At 42.1% G+C, this 21,975-nt stretch overlaps 1 protein-coding gene across 1 annotated transcript in view; it reads left to right on the top strand.

Annotated features, from left to right (window-relative positions):
- Window positions 1–21,975, top strand: part of LOC140735902 (bone morphogenetic protein 1-like) — a 275,011-nt gene that overhangs the window by 154,470 nt on the left and 98,566 nt on the right. Inside the window, exons 6-7 of the mRNA XM_073061499.1 lie at window positions 3,377–3,555; window positions 6,656–6,761. Of these exons, the coding sequence (XP_072917600.1) occupies window positions 3,377–3,555; window positions 6,656–6,761 (285 nt within the window). The remainder of the gene's footprint in view (window positions 1–3,376; window positions 3,556–6,655; window positions 6,762–21,975) is intronic.

Consider the following 21,975-nt stretch of genomic DNA (forward strand, 5'->3'; position numbering starts at 1 on the left):
CTTTATCTTTTCCACCTATCACCTTCCAGCTTCTTAAAACATCCTCCCATCTCTGACCCTTCCACCTGATCTCACCTGTCACCTGCCAACTTGTACCCTTCCCTCTCCTCACCTTAATCTGGCTTCTTCCCCTTTCCTTTCCAGTCCTGAAGAAGGGTCTCAGCCTGACACGTGGACTGTTTACTCCTCTCCATAGGTACTACCTGACCTGCTTAGTTCCTCCAGCATCTTGAGTGTGCATGGCTCAGGATTTTCAATATCTGCAGCTTCTCTTGTGTTGGAGTCTCTTCTGAAACGTTACCAGGGAGACAGAGTGTAAATTGAATGAAGGAGAAAATTGGAGAAATTTTTATGATGCTGTTCTTTGAACTAGATAATTGCGAAAATTGGGCAGAATTGATCAGGCCGCCTACTGTTTCCCTTCTCTATTGTTACTTCACTCAGTTGATGAGGGTAGGTACATCGCTAGTGGCTGTATCAACTGTAGACACAAGAGATTTTGCAGAAGCTGGAAATCTCACACACACAAAATGCTGGAGGAACTCAGCAGGTCAGGCAGTGTCTATGGACAGAGTAACACACACAAAATGCTGGAGGAACTCAGCAGGTCAGACAGTGTCTATGGACAGAGTAACACACACAAAATGCTGGAGGAACTCAGCAGGTCAGACAGTGTCAATGGTCAGAGTAACACACACAAAATGCCGGAGGAACTCGGCAGGTCAGACAGTGTCTATGGACAGAGTAACACACACAAAATGCTGGAGGAACTCGGCAGGTCAGACAGTGTCTGTGGACAGAGTAACACACACAAAATGCTGGAGGAACTCAGCAGGTCAGACAGTGTCTGTGGACAGAGTAACACACACAAAATGCTGGAGGAACTCAGCAGGTCAGACAGCGTCTATGGACAGAGTAACACACACAAAATGCCGGAGGAACTCAGCAGGTCAGACAGCGTCTATGGACAGAGTAACACACACAAAATGCCGGAGGAACTCGGCAGGTCAGACAGTGTCTATGGACAGAGTAACACACACAAAATGCTGGAGGAACTCGGCAGGTCAGACAGTGTCTATGGTCAGAGTAACACACACAAAATGCCGGAGGAACTCGGCAGGTCAGACAGTGTCTATGGACAGAGTAACACACACAAAATGCTGGAGGAACTCGGCAGGTCAGACAGTGTCTATGGACAGAGTAACACACACAAAATGCTGGAGGAACTCGGCAGGTCAGACAGCGTCTATGGTCAGAGTAACACACACAAAATGCTGGAGGAACTCGGCAGGTCAGACAGCGTCTATGGACAGAGTAACACACAGAAAATGCTGGAGGAACTCGGCAGGTCAGGCAGCGTCTATGGACAGAGTAACACACACAAAATGCTGGAGGAACTCAGCAGGTCAGACAGCGTCTATGGTCAGAGTAACACACACAAAATGCTGGAGGAACTCAGCAGGTCAGACTGCGTCTATGGACAGAGTAACACACACAAAATGCTGGAGGAACTCAGCAGGTCAGACGGTGTCTATGGACAGAGTAACACACACAAAATGCTGGAGGAACTCAGCAGGTCAGACAGCGTCTATGGTCAGAGTAACACACACAAAATGCTGGAGGAACTCAGCAGGTCAGGCAGCATCAATGGAGAGGAATAATCAGTCAATATTTTGGGTTAATAGCCTTCACCAGGGTATACAGTACTGTGCAAAGGTCTTAGACACATAAATAGGTAATACTCAGGTTCGGTCTAGGGAAGACAATCTCTGGCCCCGCCAAACGAGTGAGATTGAGGTGTAAACTCACCCAAAACCCCCTGTTTGTGTGGATGCTGCCTGATTTGTTACCCCGTTACATCTTAGTATCACGAAATAACAGACAGTACACCCTATACAATTAAATGATTTAGCTTTATAATTCTTAATTTGACTAAAGGATCAGCAAAGGAAAAGCAAATAAAGAGAAGAGACCATTTTAATGGAACAGTCTAATGTGCACAAATTGGAGCTCCCAGTTTCCCCTGCACCGATCCTCCTTCGATCTCCCCGGCCTTCGTCAGATCTTGGCTCTGCTTCTCTCCGGCGTCTTCTCTCTCCATCTCCCGCCGAGCAAAAGACCCAGCTCACCCCGGTCGGTGTCAGGCACGCGGCACGAAAACACACTCCCGTCATTGGGTGGCTCACATTCCAAAGCAGCCGTTATCTCCTAGCATAACCCAACACCGCTTCTACAGAAAGACCATTACGTTCGCAGTGAAACCTCTCCCAGGCTGCCTAAAACTTCTGCACAGTACTGTATATTGATTCAAATAGAAAAGTGGTTGGGAAACAGAAATGAGTATTTAGCTTTGCATTCGCTCATTGGTATCAAGTGTTAAATGGTAACTGAAAAGACAATATACAGTATTGTGCAAAAGTTTTATCTAGGTATATGTGCCTAAGATTTTTCCGCAGTACTGTATATAGGGCGCGGTCCAGATGAAGGGTCTCGGCCCGAAACATTGACTATTTGTTCCTCTCCATAGGTACTGACTGACTTGCTGAGTTCCTCCAGCACATGGTGTGTGTTGTTTGGATCAATCATTCATTTTACTCTCTTTTGGTAGATAAGTGACTCACTTGTACACCCCTATCGGTCACTTCCAATCCTCCTCCTCTCTGAAGTGAAAAGCACCATCTCACTCAACCTATTCTTGTAAGACGTGCTCTTTAATCCAGGCAGGATCCTGGTAAATTTGCTCCAGACACAATGCTCCAAGTTCAAAGTACATTTATTACCAAAGTTCTATACAACCTTGAGATTCGTTTGCTTACCGGCTGCCACAATACAAAGAAGTGAGTCACAGTCTTGAAGTCATTCATCATTGCAGCCAATTCAGCAGCTTATTAGATGCAGGCTACAGCCTCAGTTCAGTGGAGAGATGAGTAAACCTCGAGGAGCAGTGAACTGAACCGTCCCATCCCTTGCCTCTAGCCCTTGACACCCTGATCTTTTCAATCTGGCCCAGCGCTTAAGCTGTCCAAGCCTCGGTCGTTCCTTGCTCTTTGACCTGGGCTCTGTCACTTTGATATGATCTGGGGCCTGAGCCCTGCTTCCTCGATTCGGCCCGCAGAGCCCTGCTGCCTAGATTCAGCTCGTAACTGACCTTTCCAATTCATCTTGGTGCCTAAATTGATAAAACCTTCAGTCTTTCCTTGCTCTCAGACCCGGGCTCTGCCTCAACTGACTTTGCCTTGGTTCTGCTACATCGAATCGCCCTCAAGTCCACTCCTGCAGTGTCCATACGTTGGCTCACCAGGGTTTAGGCAGAGTTTTATAGAGCTGCAACATTACCTCGCTTTAATGAAAACTCTTCCATTCCTTCTGTGTCCAGCTGTTGCTCATATGTTGGCCGAAGAGGAGGAGGACCACAGGCTATCTCCATCGGTAAGAACTGCGATAAATTTGGGATTGTCGTCCATGAACTGGGCCATGTCATTGGATTCTGGCACGAACACACGCGGCCTGACCGAGACGATCATGTCACCATTGTGAGGGAGAACATACAGCCAGGTGAGATTGGCTGGTGTTTGCGAAACTTTCCCATTAACTTCCTGTAACTAATTTTCAACGACTCTATAACTTGTGTTTTCAGTGTTCTTTCTTTAGACTTTTACACGTCGTTGTTTGTCAGTGTTCGTTTACGTGTTGTTTTCCGTAACTCTGTTGCGTTTCTTTATTTTCCCAGTAAACGTCTGCGGAAAATGAATCTCAAGGTAGTATATAGTGACATACACGTACCTTGATAATAAATTACTTAGAGCTGTTAACTTTAACCAAAGTTTGCCTTGTGTGTTCATCAAACTCATTGACCATCTCCGCCCCTTTGTTGTAATAATCTCTTTCTCTGGGTCTCTGAGGACAGGACTAAAACCATGTTTGAGCTTGTTTTATGGAATAATTTAGCTGCTGAATAAACTTGTGGCACTTAAATTATTGATATTTTACAGCGGGGGTCCCAACCTGCCCCTTCAGTTAATGGTAGGGGTCTATGGAATAAAAAGCATTGGAAACCCTTGTTTTAGACACTCTCTCTCTCTCTCTCTCTCTCTCTCTCTTTCACTCATTTGCTTGTTGGAAGCATTTGTTAAACTCGATCATTGCAAGCTGTTGGAAGTTTCAACTTCAAACTTCTTTTTTGGATGAATAAAATTCAAAGTCGTCTCTTCATGAAATATAGGAATCACCAGTTGTAAACAAGCCACGTCCCGTCTAGTTTGCCACCTCACTTCCCAATGGTTGCATTAGTCAATTATCATGGAGATGTCTCAGTAATGATAGCAATAAGTTAGCCTAGAAAATGACATGAGGAGATCTCCCTGCTGAGTCAGTGGTTAGAGAGTGTCACAGTCTGGTTTTGTTAATATTCCCATTATGTGTAATCACTGATGTGTCATAATTTCACTTTAGTCTTCAGCAAATAAAAAAAGTCAGAAACACAAAGAGCTTCTCTCTTTGCTTCATGGTTGGCCTATATACCCACACTTACACACACCTGGCTCTTCCAGGTATTAATCTGCCCTTGGGGCCAAGGAATTAATACATCTTGGAAACAGGCCTTCGGCCCAGCCAAAGTAAATTTATGAGCAAATAATATATTTACTTCAAGTAAATTTTATTAGTATTTGATAATTCACCACCTAGCTAGTCCTATTTGTCAGCAATTTGGCTCATATCCCTTTAAACCAGGGGCCCGCAAACTTTTTTATGCCACGGACCCACTACATTAACTGAGGGGTCTGTGGACCCCAGCTTGGGAACTCCTGTTCTAAACCCTTCCTTTCCATGTAGTTGCTGTCCGTGTGACATTGGCGTTTAGGGCATCAGGTAGGCCTGTCTGTCCTTGGCCAACTCGGTCTTGGCAGTGTTCAGGGTTTCCTTCATCGTGTGAGAAGTTTCCTCTCGGTTTTCACTGTCAGTCATACAAGTCCCGGGTGGCGACTCAGGAATAGCATCACACTCAGATGTAAAAAGATACTTCACTGATATTTCCATAACAGTTTTATTTGACCAGTAAGGGTTGTTAGTCCTGAGCTGAATCCCCGAGCTGAGTCCTGGAGGACCGATGATCCACTCTTACTCTGGCCTCTAACCTTTGACCTGTTTGGCATGGGTGACCCTACCAAGAGCCAAGGCACAAAGCCCTGATTCCAGCACTCCGGGTCATTGAGGCACGCAAGCCTCCAATCCCTACAACAAGGTTGTGGTCCTCTTGAGGCTCCTTCCCATGCACTTATCTAGTTGTCTCTTAAGTGATGTTATTGTACCTGCCTCAACCACTTCCTCTGTCAGCTTATTCCATCATTGCACCACAAAGCTGTCCCTCAAGTTAGACAATAGGTGCAGGAGTATGCCATTTGGCCCTTCGAGCCAGCACTGCCATTCAATGTGAACATGGCTGATCATCCACAATCAGTACCCCGTTCCTGCCTTCTCCCCATGTCCCTTGCGTCTGCTCTCTTTAAGAGCTCTATCTAACTCTTTCTTGAAAGCATCCAGAGAATTGGCTTCCACTGCCTTCTGAGGCAGAGCATTCCATAGATCCACAACTCTCTGGGTGAAAAAGTTTTTCCTCAATTCTGTTCTAAATGGCCTACCCCTTATTCTTAAACTGTGACCTCTGGTTCTGGACTCCCCCAACATTGGGAACATGTTTCCTGCCTCTAGCGTGTCCAATCCCTTAATAATCTTATATGTTTCAATCAGATCCCCTCTCATCCTTCTAAATTCCAGTGTATACAAGCCCAGTCGCTCCAATCTTTCAACATATGACAGTCCTGCCATCCCGGGAATTAACCTCGTGAACCTACGCTGCACTCCCTCAATAGCAAGAATGTCCTTCTTCAAATTTGGAGACCAGAACTGGACACAGTACTCCAGGCGTGGTCTCACCAGGGCCCTGTACAACTGCAAAAGGACCTCTTTGCTCCTATACTCAACTCCCCTTGTTATGAAGGCCAACATGCCATTAGCTTTCTTCACTGCCTGCTGAACTTGCATGCTTACTTTCAGTGACTGATGAACAAGGACATCTAGATCTTGTTGTACTTCCCCTTTTCCTAACTTGACACCATCAAGTTCTTTTTCAATCTTCCACCTCTCACCTTAAACCTATGCTGTCTAGTTTATAGTTCCCCCTCTCTGGGAAAAAGACTGTATGCGTTCATTCTATCTGTACCCATCAGGACTTTATACATCTCTGTAGGTCATCCCTCATTCTCTTATGCCCTGAGGAATAAAGTCCTAGCCTGCCCACCCTCTCTCAATAATTCAGTCCCTTGAATTCTGGCCGCACCCTTGTAAATCTTCTCTGCACTCTTTCCTGTTTAGTGATATCTTTCCTATAACAGCGTGATCAAAACCATACACAATATTCCAAAGTGTATTTGCACCAGCGTCTTCGGACAACATAATGCCCCAAATCCTGTACTCAGCGCCCTGAAAGGTGAAGGCCCACATGTCAACTATTCAAACTGCCGCCACTCAGCCTCTATCCCTACTCTCCACCGCCGCATGTACACTCTTTGAAAGCCCATCTCAAGTGCTTCCCACTGTATAACACCGATGTTTTTTTCCCTCTCTCTATTGGGACACTGACCAAAATGCTTTGCAGGACAAGAGTACAACTTTCTAAAGATGGAACCAGAAGAAGTGGACTCGCTCGGTGAAACGTACGACTTTGACAGCATTATGCACTATGCCAGGAACACATTCTCAAGGTTTGAAACAAGTCTCTGACTCTCCTGTTACCCTTGTATTAACCATCAAGTCTTTGTCTTCCTTGCATTGCTTTTGTGACAGGCTCTAAGATCTGATATGACTTTAGTCTTTAGCCAATGATAGTTCAACATTGAAGTCTGTGAAGAGGGTCACACTGCCTAGTTTGTAGCTGTAATGGTGGCTGGAGGCATTAGTACGAGGTGTGAAAATTTACAATGACCAATTAAATCTACTAACTGGTATGTCTTTGGTCTGTGGGAGGAAACGTGTGGTAGGGTCATGAGGAGAATGTACAAACCCCTTACAGACAGCGGTGGGAATTGAACCTGGGTCGCTGGTACTGTAAAGAGCTGTGCTAACCACTATGCTAACGTACTGCCCTGACTGAGAGCTGCCCTCAGCCCACCGTCAGGTTGTGTTGGTTATTAATGCAAATGATGTATTTCACTGTACATTTCCATGCACGTGTGACAAATAAATCTGAACCTAACTCTCTGGACAAGATTGTAAAGGTCCGGGTGTCGGAGCTGGAGGTGAGGGGCGAGGGATAGGCTCTGTGAGATTTACTCGTCTCTGCACTGAACTGAGGCTGTGGCCTGCAGTTAACGGCTACGGTGATGACCGGCTTCATGGCTGTGGACTCACTTTCAGGAACTTTAGTTCTGAATGTTATTTACTTACTTTATTGTTGGCATGGTTTGGTTTTTTTTCTGCGCATTAGGTGCTGAATGGTCTCCTTTTTTAATGGGTTCTATTGGGTTTCTTTTGTTTAGTAAGGAAATGAAGCTCAAGGTTGTATATGGTATAAATACTTCGATGATGTCCTTTGAACTTTGAATTAACATAGGGTTAGTGTAAATGGAGTGCTGAAGGTTGGCATGGATTCGATGGGCAGAAGAGCCTGTTCCCGTGCTGTATTTCTCTGTAACTCTATGAAGATTGGCTCAGTTCTATGATGTTGCCATTAATCGCAATCGTAAGATCTATTCAGTCCATTGAGTAGGATGTTTTTGTCCTCTGCCTACTGTGATTGTCGTTTGCCAGTTACTCACTCCTCTGCTGGCTCCCACTGTGCATCAGGTTGGACAGTCGATTCGGAGCTTGCAGTAACAAGGGAGGCGACTCTGAAAACAATGGAAGCAATCTTATTGTGGATTCTAATGGGAGGAGCATCTTGAGAGCCGGGCAGTTTATTAGCTTGTTGAATTCGCACGGGGATGTTGAACAGCACTTACGAGGCATGGGGTCACATCGATTACCCCTCATCAGTGGTGAATGATGACTCAAGCATTGCAGGTGTGGGCTTTTTTTTTGTGTGTGCACTTTTGGCTGTAAGTGCCAAAACGCAATTGAACAGCACCTCTGATAACATCAAAAGGGGAACAGGGCAGGCCCCAGAGAACTGTAAACACTCTTTACGTCCCTGCTGTACACTCCCATGGAGAGTATTTGTCAGTATGTGGCTCCGCTCAAACCTGGCACCTAACACACTCCCAGAGATTTAGGTGAATTCAAGATCCGTAGAGCAAACACATTGTAGTTTGTTGGCAGCACCTTCTGTTATCATTTTATGACCATCTTTGACTGATTAAAGAGTATTGAATGATTGTTTGTGTGCTGAAAGCAATTATTGAATGCTGTTATCGAGATGTCTCTCACCGTCTTTTCATCCTCCTCTGTTTACTGGCTGGGATCAGTTCCGTCTTCAATTTGCTGACAATACAACCATTGTTGGCAGAATTTCAGGTGGTAATGAGAGGATGTACAGGTGTGAGATATAGCAGCTAGTTTAGAGGTGAGAGCAAAGAACTGATTGTGGACTTCAGAAAGGGGAAGACGTGGGAACACAGACCAGTCCTCGCAGGGGTGTCAAACTCATTTTAGGTCCCGGGCCGGATTGAGCAAAATGCAGCTTCATGCGGGCCGGATCAGTCGGACGCGTGCGAACGCAGCTTTCGTTGCCTCCGTTTTTTCAGCCTGCTCTCATGTGTCTCAGTCTCTGCTATAACTACAAAGTGTTTCACTTTACAAATTCCGTTTCTTATGAAGAAGACTGCCGAATAAACACTAAAAACCCTGAAAACCTGGTACCTGAATAAACTCAGCGTTAGCCATATCATACGCCATAGGCGCTTCGATTACTGGGGCCAAAGATAATTCCACCGCGGGCCTTGAGTTTGACATATATGTCATAGAGGGATCCAAAGTGGAAAGATTGACTAGTTTCAAATTCCTGGCTGCCAATATCTCTGATGATCGAACTCGAACCCAACATATCGATGCAGCTACAATGAAGGCATCTCATTAGGAGCTTGAGGAGAATTGGTCTGTCACCTAAGACACTCACAAATTTCTAGATACATTGTGGAGAGCATTCTGATTGGCTGCATCGTTGTTTGGTATTGGGGGGTGTGGCTACTGCACAGGATCAAAATAAATTTCACAGAACTGTAAAATAAGTCAGCTCCATCATGGGCACTGGTCTCCATAGTAACCAGGAAATCTTCAAGCAATGATGGCTCAAAAAGGCCGCATCCATCATTAAGGACCCTCACCACCCAGGACATGCCCTCTTCTCATTGCTACCATCAGGGAGAAGATACAGGAGCCTGAAGACACACACTCAATGATTCAGGAACAGCTTCTTCCCCTCTGCCCTCTGATTTCTGAATGGACATTGAACCCATGAACACTTTCTCACTCCTTTTTTAAATTTCTACTTTTGCACTACATATTTAATTTAACTGTTTTATATATGCTGCAGAGGCCTCAGTCAGTCAGAGTTGACCATGGCAACAGCATCCTAGCTGTCTAGACACACAAGCCAGGGCAGTACAATATGGAGAGCGAGCTGTTGCCCACGTGGCAAGCCCCCCGTCTCCACACAACTGATGAACCCAAAGGAACGGCAGAGACCGATACAGTTTGGTACCAGCAGCATTGCAGGAGTTGCCTAGGGCTCCCTTAAGGACTCCAGCTCCAGAATTTCCCTTGTGGTTTACTTCCGAAGCCTTCCCCATGAGTGGGTATAGCTGCAAGGCAGCCGAGGTTTTAGATCAGAGTTTTTCCTCCCCTAGATGAGCTGCCAAGCACAGCTTTTTGCCTGGAGCTACTGGTTTTAAGGTGCCAGTAACCCGTCTTCACCTCTTCTTCTGTCAGTAGAAACCATTCTGCCAGGCTTAGTACCTAAGCCCCACGTGAAGGCCACGAGCTGGATTTGGTTGTCAGAGGCTATTTGGGGAGCATGCCTTTGGGAGCATTTGGTAGGCAGTGAGAGCTTGTCCCCATTATCACCCCAGACTATAACAACCTTAAGGAACCATTTTATATATAAATATGCTGACTGTAATTCACAGTTTTTTCCGATAATTTTTATATATTGCATTGTACTGCTGCCGCAAAGTTAACAAATTTCACGACGTATGCTGGTGATGTTAAACCTGACTCTAATTCTGACTGCTTGCATGCTGATGGCCGATATTGAATGGTGTTAGTGAAATCTCTCTCACCACCTATTCATTTTCCACTGCCTACTGGCTGACGCCAGAGTAATTCTCTTGCATCGAAAAGAGAGTTTATTGTCACGCGCGCAAGTCCACGTGTGCACAGGTGCAATGCGAAATTGGCTTGTAGCAGCATCTCAGGCTCAGAGCATCAGACAAACAGCAATTTATCATAAATCATAGGCTGTTTTTACAAGAAAACACAAATAGAACAATAAAAGAGCCCAGTCTCTCTCAAGCTGAGGGGCAGAAAGCCTGCAAGTATTTACTTGACGTGTACTCAGTTCCGACAGTCAGAGTATAGTCAACATTGCAAGTGCAGTCTAACCGATTCCAGCTGCAACACGACAGCACACGTTTATGTGTAATGGCAAGCATACCAAATGCACTTTTACTATCTAATCCCCTTTCTCTTAAATTTTCTCTGCATGGGGAGTAATCACTGCAGTTGACAGATACACTGGATTAGCATTGGTTCTAGGTCAGGGTCTTCCGACAGTGAGATGACGAACGACTTTCAGATCAGAATCAGGTTTATTTTGACTGATTGTGTCGTGAAATCTGTCATTTTGCCCCAACAGTACAGTGCAAAACATAAAACTTACTATAAAGGCCATATAGGACTAAAATTACAATAAGAATATATAAAAATAGTGCAAAAAAGACCAAAGTAGTGAGGTAGTTGTCATGGTCAGTTCAGAAATCTGATGGCGGAGGGAAAGATACTGTTGCTAAGATGTTGAGTGGGTCTTCAGGCTCCTGTGCCTCCTTACTGATGGTAGCAGTGAGGGGAGGTCATGTCCTGGATGGTGGGGATCCTTAATAATGGACATCGCCTTCTTGAGGCATTGCCATTTCAAACTGTCCTCGATGGTGGGCAGGCTCGTGCCCACGATGGGGCTGGCTGAATTTATAACTCTCTGCAGCTTTTTCTGACCCCTGTGCAGGGCCCCTCCACACCAGATGGAGATGGGGCTGTATATCTGTAGAAATTTGTGAGAGTCTTTGGTAGCATACCAAATCTCCTCAAACCCCTAATGAAATATAGCCGCTGGTGTGCCTTCTTTGTGATTGCATCGATATGCTGGGACCGGGATAGGTCCTCAGAGATGCTGGCACCCAGGAACTTGAAGCTGCTAATGCTTTCGACTGCTGATCCCTCGATGAGGACAACTGTCTTCAGATTCACATTCACATTCATTTATTTGACGCATGTAGATTGAAACATACAGTGAAATACATCGTTTGTGTTAACAACCAACATGCTTGAGAATGTTCTGGGGCCACCACACATTCCGGTGCCCACGTAGCATGCCCACATTGTTCAACAGAACAACACAGAACACAACAAGCCACAAAACAGTAGTAAAACAAGTCCCGTTCCTCCCTCCCTTACCCGTGCACACATACTGTCCTCCAAGCCCACGTCAAGCCTCTTCATTCTCCAGCTTCCAGTGGACTTGTGGATTTGCAGACGCTAGGCCGTGACTCCCCCAGTGATTCGCCTTCGGGCTTTGACTCCTGGATCTCTGATTGACCTTCAAGTTTCAACCTGGACTTCTGATCGACCTAGGGCTTTCATCTCTGATTAGTCTCCTCATTTCCGTTTCACAATCCAGATCAGGGGGAGGTCAGCAGGAGACGCTCATGGAGTGAGCACTGTTTCAGATTCGCTCCATAACCTTTACTTTTTTTAACCTATGATCACCCTTATTTAACTTATTTTTACCTACACCAAAAGATTCTTGCTACTTTCTTGGACTTATCTTTAAGAGTTTATTGTGAATTTTTGAAGAAATGAATACAGAAATGGCTCTTAGATCTAAAGGGCGAGAACCTGGGAAGGATCCTAACGGGAACGTGAAGAAGAAGCAGACCGATCCTAAGCGCACTGAATTGACTTATGAAATGTTATTGGAGGTTTTAAATCAAAAATTTGAAGAACAACGACAAATTTTTAAACAAGATATAAAGGCTTTTCAAGATTATATGGATAAGATGGATTCAGTAGTTAACCAGCAGCAAGTTCTAATTGCAACTCTGCAAGAGGACGCTCGGAAGCGAGACTTGATAATTGAAAAACTGGAACAGAACTTACTTTCGATGATTAAACAGGTGGAAACACTTAAAGCCAAGAGTGTCGACTTTGACAATCGGTCCAGAAGACAGAACCTACGCATACTTGGTCTCCCGGAAGGTATTGAACAAGGGGATCCCTCGAAGTACTTTGGTCAACTTTTAAAGGATGCGTTCCCTTCTGTATTCCCAGACAGTGCTCCGTTACTTGATCGCGCTCACAGAATTATGCATCGATCACCAAGTGCTTCAGCTAAACCACCAGTTGTAATTGTCCGATTTCACTATGTGCATGTTAAAGAGCAACTTATTCATGTGGCTCGGCGTGTAGGGATGGTCAAATTTCAAGATCACAACTTTTGTTTAGTAGAAGATTTTAGTCCAGAAGTAATGAAGGCAAGGCTTCTTTTTAAACCTCTGATGTCTGAATGTTATGAGAAAAATCTAAAACCTGCGCTCTTATACCCTGCGAAGCTCAGAATATTGCCTCCAAATGCACTACGGCAGGTCTTTCTTTCAACATCTGAAGCGAGAAGATTTCTGAATAAGAACTTCCCTACTGCTGCGGACACTCATTTCTAATAAATGAGTGATTTTGATCGTGCAAGATGGTTTTTATTTCCAAAACCAGATTTTGTTTCTGGCTATTGGTGTAGGTTTACTTTATATTTTATACTCTAGTTAAAGTTTTTTTTTCGACATACTAATCTTTTTATTTTACTTACTTCAACCACTGTACTTTATCTTTGGTCATTATTATTAATCCTTTGAAGGTGAATTTTTTCTACTAAGATGGTGGTTTCTTTTCTAAAATATTTTTGGCTTTTTTTTATTTCGCCATTTTTTTCTCTCTTGTCTTCTTCCTATAATGCATTTCTTATCAGTTTAAATTTTTTTTGGTTTGTTTGGGTTTTAACCCAATTTATAAGTTACTAGTGATTATATTCTTTTTGTTTTTTTTACTACCAATTATATTAAGAAGTTTGGTTTTAGTATAGTGATTATTATTTCTTTAGAGTTTGGGTGGATCTTTTTTTTTATCCTTTATATACGGAGTTGTCTTCTGCTGATATGGGGGTAGATTTAGTTTCATCTTTCCTTTTTCCCAGCCTATCCCTGGCTGGGGTGGTCTTTTTTTTTCCTCTTGGGTGGGGGGGGTGGTGGGAGGTCTTTTTCTAAATCTTATGTTTCTTATATCAGTTTTTTTTAGTTTTTTCATTTGGGCTGATTTTAAACTACTAAAATGTCCGTGATGTCGTCACTTCCAGGTCCGCCCCTTATTTTTGTTCCTCTTCCGGGTGCATAAGTTCATAATTTGGTTAACCCTTTATATACCAAAGGGTTGATTTCAGAAATATGGCTCAGACCATTAATTTTGTCTCTTGGAATACTAATGGCTTAAACCATCCGATTAAACGGAAAAAGATTTTCAAAGTATTCCAAAGACTTAATGCTCATATTATTTTTGTACAAGAAACTCATGTGAGGAAAGAGGATAATTATCGCTTTTTTAGGTTTTGGAGGGATCAACAGTACCATTCGCATTCGAATGCCAAAGTAAAGGGAGTTTCAATTTTTATTGACTCCTCTATTGCATTTGTCCAACATGATATCTTTTCGGATCCGAATGGTAGATTTTTGTTAATTACTGGCTTACTTTTTAACAAAAAGGTTGCTATGGTTAATGTTTATGTTCCAAATGTGGATTGTCCCGATTTTTTTAAGTCCTTATTTACTTCTCTACCTAATCTAAATGAATATAAGTTAATAATGGGTGGTGACTTTAATTGTTGTTTAAATCCTTTGATGGACAAATCTATATCTACTCAGACTTTACCTAATAAGTCTGCCACTTGTATTAACTCTTTTTTGACTGATAATGGAATTTTTGATATTTGGAGATTTCGGCATTCTAAGGACAAAGAGTTTTCATTTTTCTCACGTTTATCATTCCTACTTGAGAATTGATTTTTTTTTATTGACTCTTGTTTTATTCCATCGGTAATTGGTTGTAATTATGATATTATAGCCATCTCTGACCATGCTCCATTAAAACTTTCTATTAAATTTACGGATACAGCTTCTAGTGCTAGACAATGGCGATTTGATTCTACCTTACAGCAGGATCTGGATTTTATTAAATTTATGAAGGAACAGATCGATTTCTTCTTTTCAACTAATTCCACGGATGATATTTCTTGCAGAACACTTTGGGACATTTTTAAAGCATATATACATGGACAGATTATCTCCTACTCTGTTGGTCCGAGAAAACGCATTAAGAAGGAAACTCTTTTATTGGTTGATAAAATTAAAGAGATTGACAAGAAATATTTGATTACTCCTAGTAAGGAGCTTTACAAACAAAGGGTTGAACTTCAAACGGAACATAGTTTATTACTTACATCTTCGATTGAAAATCAATTAATGAAAACCAGATCTGATTTTTATATACATCGTGATAAATCGGGCAAACTGTTAGCTAGTCAATTGAAGAATGCTTTGGTTAAACGTCAAATTACTAAGATCCGTCAGCAGAATGGGGATCTGACAGTTAACCATGGTGAGATAAATAAATCATTTCAAGACTTTTATACCTTCCTGTATCATTCCAAATTCCCTCATGATCGTAATACCATGTGTGATTTTCTTGGGAAATTGAATTTTCCAAAATTATCAGCAGATGATCTTTCAATATTAGAAACTCCTATTACGGATGCAGAAATTAAAGGGGTTATTTCCTCTATGAATTCTGGGAAAGCACCAGGTCCAGATGGGTATACAGTAGAATTTTTAAAATGTTTTTCCGCTACTCTTTCTCCTTTGTTATGCAGGGTTTTTGAAGAAGCAATTAGATTGGGCAATTTGCCACAATCTTTTTATAGAGCTTCCATTTCTTCAATATTGAAGAAAGATAAAGACCCTACTGACTGTGCATCCTATAGACCAATATCTTTATTGAATGTAGATTCCAAGATCTTTTCCAAGTTACTGGCATCTAGGCTGGAGAAGGTATTACCCCAAATTATTTCGGAAGATCAAACCGGTTTTATTAAAAACCGCTATTCTTTTTTCAATGTTAGGAGATTATTGAATATTGTTTATACTCCTTCACATAGCACTTCAGAATGTGTCATTTCATTAGATGCGGAGAAAGCATTTGATAGAATTGAATGGTCATACTTATTTAATGTGCTTGAGAAGTTTAATTTTAGTCCGACATTCATTTCCTGGATTAAACTGATATATCATACTCCAGTAGCCTCGGTGCTTACTAACAATCAAAGATCTCCCTTTTTTTGTTTATTTTGGGGTACTAGACAAGGCTGTCCTCTTAGTCCATTATTATTTGATATTGCTTTAGAACCCTTGGCAATTGCTATCAGAGAATCACAGAACATTGTTGGCATTAATCATGGGACAGATATACATAAGTTATCATTATATGCAGATGATTTATTATTATTTATTTCTGATCCTGAGAAATCCATTCCTGCAGTTTTATCATTGTTGGCTCAATTTAATGATTTTTCCGGGTATAAATTAAATCTTAATAAGAGTGAATTGTTTCCTTTAAATAGACAGGTTCCAATTTATGGAAATTTACCTTTTAAATTAGTTAATGACTCATTTATTTACTTAGGGATTAAAATCACAAAAATCTATAAAGACTTCTTTAAGGTTAATTTTTTACCTTTAATTGATCAGATTAAATGTTTGTTTACTAAGTGGTCACCATTATCTTTATCTCTGATAGGTCGGATTAACACTATTAAGATGGTTATTTTACCCAAGTTTTTATATATATTTCAAGCGGTACCAATTTTTATTCTGAAATCTTTTTTTGCTAATGTTGATTCAAAAATTTCCTCATATATATGGCAGAATAAAAATCCTAGGTTAGGTAAAATATATTTACAGAAGGCAAGGAAGGAAGGTGGATTGGCATTGCCTAATTTTAGATTTTATTATTGGGCAGTTAATATCCGATATTTGATATGTTGGTTAAAGGATTGGGATATATCTTTTAGCCCTCATTGGGTGAACCTGGAAATTAAATCTGTACAAGGATTTGCATTGGGTTCTATTTTAGGGACTTCTCTTCCCTTTGCTCTTTCTAAATTGCCGAAACAAATTGACAACCCGATAGTTAAACATACTTTACGTATATGGTTTCAATTTCGGAAATTTTTTGGGTTGACTCAGTTTGTTTTAAATATTCCTATTGTATCCAATTGCTTTTTTTATCCTTCTATTATAGACCAAGCTTATTCAGCTTGGAAGACTAAAGGATTACTACGATTTTCCGATTTATTTTTGGATAATTGTTTTATGTCTTTTGAGCAATTATCTAATAAATATAATTTGCCTAGATTTCATTTTTTTTAAGATATTTACAGATTAGGAATTTCTTAAATACTGTACTTCCTACTTTTCCAAATTTTGTGTCTTCAGGTATTTTGGAGAATTTGTTTGAACTAAATCCTTTTCAGAAAGGGCTAATATCAAAACTTTACAATATAATTATGAAGATACGTTCAGAGCCCTTTTATAAGACTAAAAATGATTGGGAAAGAGAAATTAACCTTACTATCCCCATTGAGAATTGGGATAAAATTCTTCAATTAGTTAATACATCATCTATATGTGCTAAACATTCATTAATACAGTTTAAAGTTGTGCACAGGGCTCATATGTCCAAAGATAAATTGGCTCATTTTTATTCCTATATAAATCCTATTTGTGACAGATGTCATTCTGAGATAGCGTCTTTAACTCATATGTTCTGGTCGTGTCTGCTTTTGAACAATTATTGGAAAGATATTTTTGATATTATTTCTGCGGTATTGAACATTGATTTACAACCTCATCCTATTACGCAATTTTTGGTTTACCAATGATGGACTCACTCCATTTATCCTCTTCCGCTTGTCGAATGATTGCATTTCTTACATTAATGGCTAGAAGATCTATTTTGTTGAACTGGAAAGAAATTAATCCTCCTACTGTATTTCATTGGTTTTCTCAAACTATGTTATGTATAAATTTAGAAAAAATTAGAAGTGGTGTATTTGATACTTCTATTAAATTTGAAAAGATATGGAGACCATTTATTCAATATTTTCACATGACGTAATATGACCCTGTTCCAAGCCTATTTGATTTTCCAGTTTCGATTGTATATATGTTGAGAGGATCGGAGTTGACGACACTGATGATTTTGTATTTTTGTGAGATATTATAAACAGCCCTCTTTTTTCCATTTTTTCTTTTTCTCTTTTTTCTTTTTTTTTCCTTATTAGTTACTAGATTAGTTTTTTTTGCATAATTTTTTTTCTTTTTCTTTTTTCTGTTTTTTTATTATATATTATGATATACCTAGGTTTGCCTTGTTTATTTGTATATTGTATCGTCCATGATTTGGGAATACTCATTTATACTGTAACCATTGCTTATGTATTCTTTCATGTTCAGTTGAAATGTGTATGTTTGTAATCCCATTATCTATGTATCAATTTTATTTTGTTGATATTAATAACAATAATAAAAAGATTGAAAAAGAATCCAGATCAGGGGACACATTTAGAAGAATCCTAACCATCAGCTGAAACTGGGCTGAGATCCAGTCCGTCTACATCATGCTCCTAGGAAGTTTCTATGTTATAGCAGTCGTCATTTCTCTGTCCTTCCAATATAATGATCATTATGTGCCATGTCATATGATGCGGTGATTAAGATCTCATGGCCATGACTGTTCTTAACAACTTTTTCTACAGAAGAGGTTTGCCATTGCCTTCTTCTTTGCAGTGTCTTTACTCCTTCCCTCCGCTAGCCTGGAGATAATCCTTGGACAAAGTGTAGCACCTGATTAGCCCCCGATCAGGGTCATGTGAAGCCATGGGAGCAGGTGGTGGATGGTCGTATGAGCAGCTGGTGCAGATCACAAGTCCTGGTTATGTGACCACTGACACCAGGCAGACAATCTCTGAAGAGTATCGATAATGGCTGGGGTCACCCTTCTCGTAAAGACACAGCCCAGAAGAAGACAATGGCAAACTGGTTCTCTAGAAAAATTTGCCAAGAATAATCATAGTCATGGAAAGAGCATGATTGCCCACATCATTCGACACAGCACATAATTAATGAATGAGTACAAAATTATGAGGGCTATAGATAGGATTGATACTTTTTCCACTGAGACTAAAGCTAGAGGTCATAGGTTAAGTTTGAAAAGCAAAAATTTAAGGGGAACTTCAGAGGGAACTTCTTCACTTGGAGGGTGGAAGTGGTGAATGGGGTTCAATTTCAACATTTAAGAGGTTTGAGTAAGTACATGGATGAGAGGGGTACGGAGGATGAAGGCCAGGTGCAGGTCAATGGGACTAGTAGAATAACAATTCAGCATGAACTAGATGGGCTGAAGGGTCTGTTTCTGTGTTGCAGTGCACAATGACTTTGTCATTTCTTGTTTCTTGCTTGTTTTTACTGTTTGCTGATTTGTCACCTTGGGAGATTGTGTGGAACGGGTTCCATGGTTTTCTTCATTTCGTAACTGTCTGTGGGGAAGATGAATCTCAGGATTGTATACTGCATACATACTCTGCAAATAAATGTACTTTAAATCTTTACTCTGTTTCTTCCCTCTTGACTATATTGTTCATCCTCTGGATTTTTTTAAATCGAGGAATTCGCCTTCCTTTGCAGATTTCTATTTCCACGCCAGTAAAATTTAAACTTTTGATCATCTTAATCGTTTTCCTCTGACAGCAGTGAGGCTGGGCCACTCTCTGGGCCTTGGGACTTTGCTGACATTTTTACCACGAACTGAACAAACGAACGCTCGGGGCTCCTTTGTAGAACACTTTGAGTCTGTATTTACATGCACAATCCCTCCCCTGGGCTCAAATCTCACCTTTCAGCCATCTTGCCTCTGCAGTTAAATAGTACGTATCAACACATGTTATGCATAGTTCTGGAAAGGCATATTGAATATAAAATAAATGAAGCAATTTGGAACGTGATATTTCCAAGGAGCTTTAGGTTAACTTCCTTTCTTGAGGGGTGTAGGAGCCAAGTGCCTATTTTCTGTCTGTATTGTATTTTGTGCTGCCTGTTTATTATGGGTTACGCTGATTTGTCAAGCAGGTTGGGATGTGGTAGATGCAAATGAATATAATCACGTGATCACCCTTTGTGCCGTGATGTTCCCTTTAATCTACTGCAAGATTACTTTAACCCTTCCCTCCCACATCGGCCTCCAGTTTTCTATCATCCGTGTGCCTGTCTAAGAATCTCTTATGTGTCCCTAATGTATCTGCCTCCACCACCACCCGAGCGACGTGTTTCCTGCACCCACCACTCCCTGTGTAAAATGCCCACCACTGATAGCCACTCCTATTCTTTCCTCCAAACACCTTAAATTAGGTGAGATTAGTTTAACTAGATCAGATGGCCTGTGCTGGACTGCCCTGTGTTCTATGTTTGGACTGTAAGTGATTGTGTTTGGGCAAATTTCTATATTGTGCCTGTAGCAATTTGGCCACAGTGGAATAAATGTACCCGACAGTCAGTTCTGGGTAATGAGCCTTTGGTACTACTGTTGGAATGTTGTTGGGTCCCAGAGCCTCAACTTTATCTACATTTTGGTGGCCTGCTTTTGGGCTGATTGAGAGATCTGGCGCTTTGCTGTCTTCTTGGGAGTTCAGTGTGGCTCTGCACAAAGCACGCGGCCTGTAGGCCAGGAGATCTGGAGACGGGGTTCGAGCCCACGATTGACTCCATTTCTTGCCAATCTAGCTGATTAAAGCATTGAGGAAGATTGAAAATGAGGGTGGAAAGCTTGCAGGTGTTCAGCGCCGTCTACCTGTATGTGTCCAGTCTCTTGTCTCTCGCCTGCTGGCCCCGGAGGAAGGTCCCTGCATTCAAACGGTTTCTCTCTCTCCCTCTCACTCAATGTTGCCAGAGTACTGGGTCTCGGGCAAGATTTAATTGACACGGTTTGTGGATTGGACTCTGCAGTTCATGTTGTGATGGTCTAGTCGCTTTTTCTGTTGCTGTCTTTGGGTGTTTTTGATCGGGGTGGACTGGCTCAGCAGCCTGAAGTTATATAAGACGCAGCACCAGATTGAAGAGAACTGAGCCAGACTGAATATGCCCGGGCTCTTTCAAAAACTTTGCAGGTTGACGTTCTGTATTCTGTACTTTTCGCTCTTTTTTAGCCGATTGTGCGATTTGTTTATTTTCTTGTTGGCAGTTTGAACTTTGTCTTTGAACAGGCCCCATGGTTTTCTTTGTTTCGTGGCTGTCTGTGGGAAGGAGAACCTGAGGACTGTGTACCGCATAAGTACGCCGATAGTAAACGTACTTTGAATCTTGAATATTTTGCTGTCAGCCGCTTGATGGATGCAATGTAGTGTGAACGAAGGTGGCTGAAGACTGGCTTCTGTGAGAGTGGGAATTTCTAGAGGGAGCCGAGATGGATCTTCCCCTTAGAAGTTATGGCTGAATGTTGTAAATGTTTCAGCCTTGCATTCTGCTTTCGGGCAGAGCACCAGAGGGATGCAAACTCAGCCAGCTCCATCGTGGGCACGAGCCTCCTCACCATCTTCAAAAGCCAACGCCTTAAGAAGATGACACCCTCCAGTCTAACTGCCTCTTAGAAGTTGCTCTGGGTCCTGTATCCACCACCCGTCAGCAAGTTCCAGGCACCCACCTCTCTCGGTGCATAACACTGGACAGCGAAAAGTTTGCTTCCTGAATACTTTTGGGAACACTTTTTCCGATCGCCCAATCAACAGCAGGAGCGGGCCACAGCGACGAGGTTTCTCGCAGGTCGGAGATTCTTGTTTAAAAGTACAGAAGGGGGAAGCGGGGTGGCGGGCTTTGGCTTGAAAGAGGCGTGGGCTCTAGGTAAGCTTCTGTGGCGGTTCCATTTATTTTTCTCTCTTACTGTATCTAGTGTAGTAAGTGGTTGCTGTGAGTTCTTCATGATGGACGTTGGAGTCCTGCGAGACCCGGAGTCTCCCAGGGAACTACATTTGCATGAAGACCATCCGGCTGCAGCTGCTTGAAGACTGTGTTAGGGATCTGGAGCAGCAGCTGGATGACCTTCGGCTTGTACGGGAGAACGAGGAGATCATCGATCAGAGTTACACGGAAGAAGTCACCCTGAAGTTGCAGGAGGTGACTGTCAGGGGAAATGGAAATGGGAAAGGGCAGTTAGCACAGAGCACCCCTGTGGCCATTCCCCTCAATAATATGTATACCACTTTGGATAATGTTGTGGAGGATGACATCCTAAGGGAACACCACAGAGACTGGGTTACTGGCATTGAGCATAGGTCCGTGGTGCAGAAGGGAAAGAAGGAGAAATAGTGATAGGGAACTCGATAGTCAGGGGTACAGACAGAACATTCTGTGGAGGTGAACGGGACACCCGAATGCCATGTTGTCTCCCTGGTGCCAGGGTCAGGGACGTCTCAGATCGCGTTCTCAGCATTTTGGAGAGGGAGCGAGAGCAGCCAGATGTCTTGATACGTATTTGTACCAATGACATAGGAAGGAAAAGCAAAGAGGTCCTGAAAAGAGAATTTGGAGATCTGGGTAGAAAGCTGAGAGGCAGGATCTCAAGGGT

The sequence above is a fragment of the Hemitrygon akajei genome, chromosome 1, assembly GCF_048418815.1.
Source record: "Hemitrygon akajei chromosome 1, sHemAka1.3, whole genome shotgun sequence".
NCBI lineage: Eukaryota > Metazoa > Chordata > Chondrichthyes > Myliobatiformes > Dasyatidae > Hemitrygon > Hemitrygon akajei.